At 39.8% G+C, this 11,220-nt stretch overlaps 1 protein-coding gene across 1 annotated transcript; it reads right to left on the bottom strand.

Moving 5' to 3' along the window:
• Positions 1–3,922: 3,922 nt before the first annotated feature.
• LOC144701465 (pectate lyase-like) lies at positions 3,923–6,704 on the bottom strand. The gene is made up of 3 exons (XM_078573272.1): positions 6,016–6,704; positions 4,944–5,186; positions 3,923–4,275 (listed from the first exon to the last, which is right to left on the bottom strand). Exons 1-3 carry the CDS (start codon positions 6,634–6,636, stop codon positions 4,051–4,053), a joined length of 1,089 nt encoding a protein of 362 aa, XP_078429398.1. The 5' UTR covers positions 6,637–6,704; the 3' UTR covers positions 3,923–4,050.
• Between the last annotated feature and the right edge of the window lie 4,516 nt (positions 6,705–11,220).

The following is an 11,220-nucleotide window of genomic DNA, read 5'->3' as shown; positions in this document are numbered from 1 at the left end:
TCTATAGTTTTGGTGACAATTAGTAGTGAGCACTAACACGGATGAATGAAGAAGGCCCAACTAGAAAAAGGAGCTGATGCAGATGGTGTTGACTGGGAATGGACCATCAAAACTTAAACGGGTCCATAGCTACAATTTGATCATCCCCGTTGAACCCTTCAAGAAAGAAATTGAACAGTCTAGGGGCAAGCTCGTTGCTCCTACCCCTGGTCTCCGTCTCTCTTGCTGGCAGCCAAATTTTGGTGACGAGAAGGTTAATCTCCATTCGAACACTACCGGAAAGCAGCAGGGAGTGGTCCCATACCATTCAGGGAATTTCTAGGAACATTCATGTCGTATAAAACTTAAGTCTACAGGCTAAGAATACATATTTTATGTTGAATGCAAAAGTTGAGTTCAAAATTTTGAGCAAAGGAAGATCCTACTTTGTGATTGGTTTCTTCTTTCTTGAACCTTTCACAAAGAGGCAGAGACAGCTTCTTGCTCTTGAGGGAAGGTCAGGAATGGAGGAGGCATAGCTGGATGAGTAATCCCCTCATAGGTCAAATCTGAAGCTAACGGTGATTTCTTCTTGGCAGCGATGTTTGAAAAGTAACTATACTCATTCAAGATCAAACTTAGGTAAATCAAGGGCAGAAATTAAAAAAATTAGATTAAAGTAATATCGTTTCTCACAGGCATCTCCTCAATCACCTTGCACCCATATTTTTTTCGAACGTTATTATCTGTTTTCCTTTGCAATTTGAATTCAATAAAATATATAAATACTACTTTAGTTCTCTAATCTATGTATATTCTCCTGATACAAATTTTCAGCTACTAATAAAATCAATAGAGTAAATGAAACTTTCATTAAAAAAACCTTTTTAAATTTTCTCTCGTCCTTAGCCATTTCCACAAGCACTGAGTGAGTACTTTCATTTTCTGATCCTTATTTCTTCATGATTCCACACTCTTCACATTCTGATTCTTCATTTCTAGATATTTCTCCGTACATTATGTTTTCTCCATGAATTATACAATGTATATAATAATCATAAAAATTCCCTAGTATTATTCTCCTAATATCTCTTATCCCTTTATTTTAACTTCTTAAATAATTCTACATTTAAGAGCCAATATCTAAGGAGACGTCCTTACTCTCTGCTGTACATCTTTGAGTAAGATTAAAGATTCATAAATATTATTTGATTGAAATGAAATTAATTACAACGACACTAACACTCCTACTTTTGCTCTATCACAACTCCTTGTGCATTATCTTTGGTCTGCCATCTCAAAAAGGTTTTCTATGGCTTAAAGAAGTCTCCTCGGACTTGGTTTGATCGATTTATTTTCTTATTCCTCGTGAAATGATGACCATAAACTTTTATATCATCATAACCCATCTTTGGGAATAACACTACGGATAGATGGTGGTTGTTCTTTAGGGAAAGATTTCACTTAATTGATCTGCATGAATTCTTGAATGCTATGCTACTTAAACAACAATCACATGGGGTCATAGCTCCATCGCATGAGTGTATAAGCATTTTGTTCGCGCGAGACAACAAGGACATCATGTACATGGACAGCTATGTTTTGACTAAGATTTGTGAATCCCTACTTACAGTATTCAAACATGTCTTCGCTCCTCGATAGAAAGAACTTCACAAAGGTGACTGAGTGGTCAACAGGAGATCATCTGCCCTCTGTAGAGGAAGACATTGGCTCGAGGAAGAAGATACATTAAATCTCTGGCTCGAGTAGTAGAGATATTAGAGAAGACATTCTAGAATGATATTTATTATGCATTAGTTCTAAATTAATGATGAATTTGGATTTGACAACTAAAAATATCTTGATTCATTCGGTAGTCTCATGTGGACGAATGATTGTATGGTATACAATGGTGGCAAAGGTTCCACGTGAGAATTCAATCACTGCTCTATATCTTATAGAGTGTGAGGTGTACCTTGGGATCCCACGGGCAGGACACAAAACCTGTTGATTGAGTTGAATTAATTTTTTAATAAGTAATCTATAAGTTGATATTATAAATCGATAAGATTGGACATCAAATATTATAGGTCCCATAAAGTTCTTAACTAAATTAATACATGGGCTGATAGGGCCACATACAAACCATCAACGAAAATTGGTGGATTCAATTAAAATTATAGGGAATTTTATCAAAATTACCCAACTAGATATAAATTAAGGAGGGCAACCATTTTATTTACCCAAGCTATTTAGGCCTGGTTCTGCCCCCCATTTCTCACTCACATTTTCTTTCTTTTTGCTAACTTCCTGACTCCATTGGTGGCGAGGAGTTCATAAGATATTTAACAAGAGTTGGTGAACAAGATGAGGATATCCATCGTAGCATTTATTGAGTGCATACATCTAGAAGCCAAACATGTGAACAACTTGAATGATCTCATTCAAGGAGCAGGTCAGTGGTGACATTAGTTCCCCATAAGTAATGTGTTAAGCTAACTTTGCTATAATATTTCTGTATTACTTGATACTTTCTAGTCTCTATCTATCTCTATATCTGCTGGATTCTCTATCGTCTTGGGTGAATTTCTACATTTGGGATCATCAGAGGAGGTTTGAATCAATCATTTATCTCTGATAAGATATTTTACTATAAAAAAATTTGGGCATCTGACAGACAAAAACATTCAAAGCGGAAAGTCAACCCGGATGGGAACATCGGTGAGTATGTATCAATGGAAGCCTAGACCATTGGGCCACACAAAAAATCCAATAAATATTGGAATGAATCCACAAATACAGGTGATTTGCAGAGTCATTTATCTGCTTGTCTAGTCAAGTATGAGTTTGTTCATAGATTCTTAGGCTTTGATTATCAAGGAATAGAGACTTTACAAATAAAACCCAAAGATTGGGATTCCATAGTGTCATTTTATATGTGTATGGTTATGATTAATAATGCTCTGTGTGTGCTTATGATATCGCACCAGGTGGATTTTTAGCTAGTGTATATCATCTTACGAAAATACAGTGTGGGGTTGATCAATCGAAGGAAATATATATAAAACTTTTTGTCCCAAGTTAAAATCCAATGAATATTGGAATGAATCCACAAGTACAGGTGAACCATTATAAAAGTCCCAAGACATGACTCTCGAGACCATTCTCACCTTCCATGTTGCTAGTCATAGAGGGCTAATAAACCACTGGATTGTGTGCATTTGGCATGATATATTTGGGCCACTATGACTTTTCGAATTTATAATGAGGCTTTTTACTTATCAACCAATGGGAGGACGTCCTTTATCGTTTTTCTTAGTTATTCCTTGTGAAGTTAACTCACCCCTCGAAACTTTGGAGAAAATGTTCCAAAATAGACATCATTAATTTGCGCTTTGACACCCAAGAGATGGTCCAGATATTTTTAATTCTACTTTGAATGTTGAAAAAACTACAGACGGTTTTTTCTTGATAATGCTTAACCATATGTAAGTGAAAACTTAAAGTAGTTCATGCAACAACTGTGTTTACAAAAACATGATTAACAAGTAACTAAACCCTCGTAATATTTAAATGTGTGCTTTATTTCAGTATTATTAGGTTAATCATGTTGCGGCACCCGATTGGACCCATCTGTCTATTACATTTAAGGGTCAATGGGATTCAATTAACTGATCAACTGGTGGACTGCTCTCTTAAATGAATTAATATTTTCAGTCATATCTCTGTCCAGTCAATACATCAGACGGACTTGTTCTAACCGATCATTAACACTAGTCCTCCAGATGGCAGCAAATAAATGGGCAGCCATACTTTCAAAGTTTTTTTCTGATTGGGTCTTCACTTCATTCATTAGAAGGCACACCAAATAAATCAAATAACTATCAGATCAAAAAAGAACACATTCATTCATATTCCTTAAAACAAGAAGATTATTATTGATATTATTGTTTAAAGCCGACCGGGAGAAGAAATGAAGAACTGTAGACAACTTATGGATGAACAGGTCCTCTCATGACGATGATCATCACCATGGCCATCTTATATTGAACTTTTTAAAGGGCAATTTGGTCAGCAAGGGGCGTTGATCTTGCAAGTCAAGGCACCAGAGTAGCGAGTCAGCCTTGTGGCAAAAGTCCCCGGCTTGGCCTTTATCATGCCCACTCTGGACAACCCTAAATTTGAACGGGGCCGGCCAGACTGAACGAAGAAGGCTCCGTTCATCAGCAGATCTCCCTCTGACCTCCACGTCCACTGTCTCCACTGCTCCTCTGTTGCGTAGTCCCTCTTCGTCACCTGTCCAGTTAATATTTTAGTTTAAAATACCTACAGTTTTAGTCAAAAATCGCTTGATTACGTCGGATAAGAATCACCAAAAATTATTGCTACTAATTTTCTCGAATAAATACATAGTTTTTTTACAGGTAATGCACAGGTTTAGCGTTTAGAGATTTGTTCAGAAGAAAAGACCAAGCGACGGACCCCAATCCGTCTCTGTTTTTTCATTATTTAAACAATAAGATAGGCGAAATCAAGTGATTAAGTTAGAATAATTCTTTCTAATAAGCCAAAAAATACGAGGAGGGTAAATCTAACGTAATCAAAATGGATTAGGAAAGATTAACGAGAGATTTATGAAGAAGAAAATCTGAAGTTTAGCGTCTAACGATTTGTTCAGAAGAAAGTACAAAATAAAGAGACGATAAGAGCAATCGTCCTTCATGATCTGTTTTTTGCATTTTGTAATCAGAAACAAGGCGAAAATCAATAGTGTACGTTGATTAACTTCAAAGGAAAAATCTGAATAGTTCTGCGAGCCATTTTCTAAGAAGAAGTGCCCAAAACGATGACATTAGCAGAGATTTATTTCAAGAAAAAATGGAAATTTGTTCAAAAGAAGAAAAACCCAGACAGAATGATCAAAAGAGGTTAAGATAGAAGAAAGAAAAATAGATAAAAGAGACCTGCTTGGCGTTGATATCTGAGGGGGCAATGTAACGATTGCCTTGGCTGATGATGGTGGGGTGTTGGCTACCTCCAACGGCGTACATCAGCCAGTGAGTGTAATCGTTGTTCAGAACGTGGAAGAAGCCCCATCTGCACCTCGGCATTCTCTGGATCAGCCCTCTTCCAAAGTGATTGAAAGCCACCGTAACCTGCATAACTTGATCTTCGCTGCTCATATCGTGCGCGCCGAACAACATCACCTGAACAAAACCCACTTCTCTCTTGTCAGTCCAACGTATCAATCACTCATAAACTTGGCCGTTCTGTTCTGTTCGTTTTAAACAAACAGAAAATTCGCCCAAAAGAGCCGCACTGGGCCTTTTTCAAAAACGAAGTAAACAAAAGAAAACAAAAGAACCGCACACAGGTGCATGTGATGTTCTGTTAGAATTTATTTTTGTTTTGTTCGGAAAACCGTACAGAACGAACACTTCGCATAAACTCGCACAAAAAGAACAGAACGATGTTGACCAGCTGGAGCTCTCAGGCTCCTACTTGACTCCCCCAGACATGACGGGATGAAGATCACCCCGTCCTACATCCCAATATTTAAAGGTTTGTCCGAATCGTCCCATCCAGAGTTCATCCCATCCCAAATATTTTCATCCACGTCCCACATCCACAACACCTGTGTTGGCCAGCTGGAGCTCTCAGGCTCCTAATTGACTCCCTGGGGACACATACACCGTCCCATCGGTCATCCAAAGCCCCAGACGGGACAATTATTTCATCCGCAAACAAAAAAATCTTCCCATCCAGAGACCGGCGGACAATTCTACGTCCAATCATTCGTCCAAACTCCCAGACGGGGTGATTTTTTTGTCCACAGACGAAATAACCATCCCATCCGCATCCGTGCACTATATTCTAACGAAGCAGAGTTTGATGGACGAATGGAACGGAACAGAAATCGGCAAGAGATTTCCTTTCAGTTTCCGTTCCAATATCAACACGGACGAAATTAGAAAAACTAAAAATCATAAAACCAAAGAAGATAAAAAAAAAAAGAAGGGTCTGTGAGGAGAGAACCTCGTTGTGGCGGGTGAAGTGGTTGTTGGAGATGGTGATGGCGGTGGAGGCGTTGATGGCATCGATCAGACCATCCATGCAATTGGACATGGAAACATGATCAATCCAGATATTAGAGGCGCCGAAGAGGGAAATACCATCGCCGTCGCTCCTCGTGCGGAGGCCAAAGTGATGGGCAGAGTCTCTGATCAGACCGCCATTGCCGGCCTTGATATCATGGATATGAACGCCGTGGACGATGACGTTCTGGACGAACTGAAGAGTGAGGCCGGCGCCGCCGGCGATGTGAACGTTGGCGCCGCGGCCGTCGATGGTTTTATTGCTGTTGATGATCAGCTCTTGGGTTAATCTGATGATCATGTCGCGGGCGAAGATGATCCAGAGAGGCTCGTCTTGGACGACGCCGTAGCGGAGAGTGCCGGGTTTGGGGTTGACGAGGTCGGAGTCGGACGGGTCGGTGACGACGTAGAAGCGGCCGAGGAGGCCGCCGGTGGTGCGGCGGCCGAACCCGAGGACGCACCGGACGAGCCGCTTGCGGTCGGCGGCCCAGTTGGACCGGCAGCGCCAGCACCGGTCGATGGGGTTCGTCGCCATGCACCGCTCCCCTCTGTGCTTACCCATCAGCTGCCTCCTCGTCGTCGTGTTCCCCGCCAACGCCCTATCACGTACAGAGGAAAAAATTAACTGCGGAAGGATGACGGATGAGTTAGTGTGGGATGAGCCTTTTTCTTGAGTTATGGCTAAATTTGGAAGACTGGAGAGAAGTAGATGCTCTAAATTTTTTGTTTGAAAAGAATAGTTGTGGATGAAGGATGACGGGATGACGAATGAATTAGTGTGGGATGAGCCTTTTTTCTTGGGTTATGGCTAAATTTGGAAGACTGGAGAGAAGTAGATGCTCTAAATTTTGTTTGAAAAGAATAGTTGTGGATGACGGATGACGGGATGATGAATGAATTAGTGTGGGATAGCCTTTTTTTCTTGGGTCATGGCTAAATTTGGAAGAATGGAGACAAGTGGATGACAGATGACGAATGAGTTAGGGTGGGGTGACCCGTTTTTTCTTGGGTCATGGCTAAATTTTGAAGAATGGAGACAAGTAGATGACGGATGACGAATGAGTTAGGGTGGGGTGAGCCATTTTTTCTTGGGTCATGGCTAAATTTTGAAGAATGGAGACAAGTTGATGACGGATGACGAATGAATTAGGGTGGGGTGAGCCGTTTTTCTTGGGTCATGGCTAAATTTTGAAGGATGGAGACAAGTAGATGAGGGATGACGAATGAATTAGTGTGGGTGAGCCTTTTTTCTTGGGTTATGGCTAAATTTGGAAGAATGGAAAGAAGTAGATGACAGATGACGAATGAATTAGTGTGAGATGAGCCTTTTTTTCTTGGGTTATGGCTAACTTTTGAAGAATGGAGGGAAGTAGATGTTCTGTAAGTTTTATAAGTTGTCTTTTTTGAGTCTGAAGTTTCTTTTTTTGAAAAGTATAGTTGTGGAGGTGGTTTGAGAAGTTTGTAACCAGTGGAGTAAGATAAGGATGACGGGACGCATGACGAATAAATAGGATGGTTGAGGTTTTTTTCTTGGGTTATGGCAAAGTTTGGAGGAATGGAGAGAAGTAGATGGTCTCAATTTTGTTTGAAAAGTATAGTTGTGGAGGTGCTTTGAGAAGTTGTAACCAGTGGAGTAACCTAAGGATGACGTGACAGATGAGGGGATGGATGAGGATTGTAGAGGATGTTGAGCCTCTTTTGTAGATTTATGGCCAAAATTGGATGAATGAACATAAGTAAATGTTCATAAAGTTTTAGAGGTTGAGTCTTTCAATACTCTAAAAGTTTGTTTGGTAGTGTAGCTGTGATGAGGGTGCTTTGAGAAGTTGTAACCAATGGAGTATAAATTATATATTACCGTGTGGATGAATGTTATGATGTTCTTTCATTTATGTAATATATCACAGTCTCTTTTGTCTTCTATTTTATGTGTAAATCAATAAGGACATACACCATTTAGAATAAGGGATAAGTCTGTAGGATGAAGAGACAGTAAAATAGTCTGAACTTGGAACAATGGTTAGACGTAGATGTTCTATAAGTTTTAGAAGCTACTTCTTTCATAACTTTAAAAGTTCTCTAAAAAGTAAACTTATAAAGGTACTTTCAGAAGCTGTAATAAATGGACTACAAATATGCATAGCATGTGTTTGATGAATGTAGTGAAGTTCTTTTTCTAACATGAAAACTAGCCAATTATGAAGGGATAAGTCTTCAAAAACATGCCATGTACATTTATAGTCCACTGGTTACAACTTTTAAAAGCACCTTTAAATGTAGACTTTCCAAAGACTGGAAATTACAACTTCCCAAATTCCTAGGGCTCAAATTCTTCAGAAAACATCTAAAACAAAGGAATTTTGCACAAATTTAGTAGAACTTGTCCCTTCATCTCTAAAGGGACAAGTAATACGCAAAAAAGTTGAGCCCGCCAAATACATACAAAAACTTACATTGTAATCACAATAGCCATAGTTTGATAACGAATCAAAACATACCAATAATAAATGACAGATAATTAATTAACTAGCCTGAATAAAAATAAAAACGGTAAATGAAACAATCTTATCCAGATCGGAAACGAATGGACAACAATAATTCACCGAAGCAATAAATAGGCAGAGACTGAGTCATGTATATTTGTGGACTTTTAATGAAATTAATGATTTATTCTTGCTCTTTATGGATTTAATAAGTTATGTTTCTACGCGTTGAATGAGTACTTGATCATTAATAGAGCATAATAATGAAGGGTATGAAGGCATTCATGTTTTTATTCTTCGCATGCGTGCATGATCATTTATATTGGAAGATGCCGATGATGAGTATACATGGCATGCATGTTTCACGTGCCACATTCATACATGATCATTTATAGTGGATGACGACAAAGGGTATGCATGGAATGCATTGTTCTACATGTATGAACATTTATATAGGATGATGATGATGATGATGATGATGAGGGGTATGCATGGCATGCATGTTTCTACGTAAAGCGTGCGTACTTGATCATTGGCTGAGGATTATAACGATGACGGGAATGCATGGCATGCATGTTTTTATTTGTCGTATGCATGGATGATCATTTATAGAGGATTACAATGAAGGATATGCGTGGGATTCATGTTTTAACGTATCGCCCACATAAGTGATCTTTTATAGAGGATTATAATGATTCATCGAGGGTATGAATGACTCTACTTTTCGCATGAGTGCACGATCATTTCTTAAGGACGATGATGCTGGCGGCTATGCATGGCATGCATGTTTCTACGTGCCGCATGTATACTTGATCATTTGTAGATGATTATAATGAAAGGTATGCAATCCGTGCATAATTCTACATGTCATATGCCTGCATGATCATTTCTAGAGGATGATAATGATGATGATGATGATGATGATGATGAGGATGCTGATGAGAGGATGCAGGTTTGTGTTGGAGAGTAGCGTACTCGTTGACTTAGGCGTTGAGCTCGTCGATTATAATGAAGGGTATGCAAGGCATGAGTAATTCTACTTGTCATACACGCGCATGATCATTTCTAGAGCATGACGACGATGATGATGATGAAGGGTATGCAAGGCATGCGTAATTCTACACGTCATATACGCGCAGGATCATTTCTAGAGAATGACGACGACGACGATGATGATGAAGGGTATGCAAGGCATGCGAAATTCTACATGTCATATACGCGCACGATCATTTCTAGAGCATGACGATCATGATGATGATAATGAAGGGTATGCAAGGCATGCGTAATTCTACATGTCATATACGCGTACTCTCATTTCTGGAGCGCGCACGATCATTTCTAGAGCATGACGATGATGATGATGTTGATGAGAATGATGATGGTGATGATGATGATGATAATGGGGATGGATGTTTTGTGGAGGAGAGTCGCGTACGCGTTGACTTTTGCGTTGAGCTCGTCGTTGATGGATTCGGGGTTGGGGTGGAAGGCGTCGGCGGCAGCGGCGCGGGCCTGCTCAGCGCGGCGGCGCCACTCCTCGTCGAAGTCGGCGATGTGGGCATGGCAATGCAACAACGCCCACGACCCCACCAACACCACCAGAAGATACAAACTTTGGAACTTCATCGACAGAGATCTCCCCATCTCTCTCTCTATCTTTTCCTATCTTTCTATATCTCTCTCTCTCTCTCTCTTTTCATATCTCTCTATCTCTCTGGCGAGAAGAGGGAGGAGACGGGGTAAAACGAGGGATAGCGAGGGTGGGTAAAGAGAAAGAAAGGATGTATCGTTTTCTCTTTCTCTCTCTCTCTGGTTGTGTCTATATCTATCTGTCTGTGCTGGGGAAATGCGTTTCGTTGAGCATGAGAGGAGACGCGGAAGAAACGGGGCGGAGGAATCATTTTGAGAGGGGTCTTCAGAAAGGAAAACTGGTTATCTCTCTCTCTCTCTCTCTCTCTCTCTCTCTCTCTCTCTCTCTCCCTCTCCCTTTCTCGATCTTTCTCTCTCCTTCCCCCTCTCGATTTTTCTTTTCTCTCTATTTCTTACTCATTCTCTCTCTCTCTATGTTTTTTTTGTCACTCTCGTTTTCTCTCTCTCTCTCCCTTTCCCTCTCTCTTTCTCCCTCAATCTTTATTCGTCTATTTATCTATCTCTATCTATAAATAAATTTGGATGTCGTACTCTCTGATTTATTCAGTTATACAAGAGAGGAGAAGCGGATTAAACGGGGGACGTACGATAGAGAGAGGAGGATACAGAGAAACAGACAGACTTGGACTTCTCTCTCACTGCATTCATCTATCTATTTATCTACGGTTTATTTAGATTTACTCGAGAGATTAAGCAGACAGAGAGGACAGGAAAGGCTGTCGGAATGAGCCCTTTTTAAGTACATGGACTGTCATTTCTCTGTACATAAATAGGTAAGGGTATATTATATGGAAATGGGAATAGGTAGGAAGGTAGGCACTGTTGGAAAGTCAAGGCTGTCTCCTTGTTTCCACCCAGAACAAGACAGACAAGACAGTAAGGGAAATAAGAGAAATGTAAGAACTTTACTTTTTTCAACTAGACATTACATGCAAATTCATAGTGTATAGATACAAATTTTCAAATCAACCTTACAAAGAAATTCTAAAGAAATGAAATAGAAACCTTCTGAA

Source organism: Wolffia australiana, chromosome 3 (assembly GCF_029677425.1).
Source record: "Wolffia australiana isolate 7733 chromosome 3, ASM2967742v1".
NCBI classification, from domain to species: domain Eukaryota; kingdom Viridiplantae; phylum Streptophyta; class Magnoliopsida; order Alismatales; family Araceae; genus Wolffia; species Wolffia australiana.
Note: the sequence above shows the minus strand (reverse complement) of the source record. Positions and strands in the feature narration are given on the sequence as shown.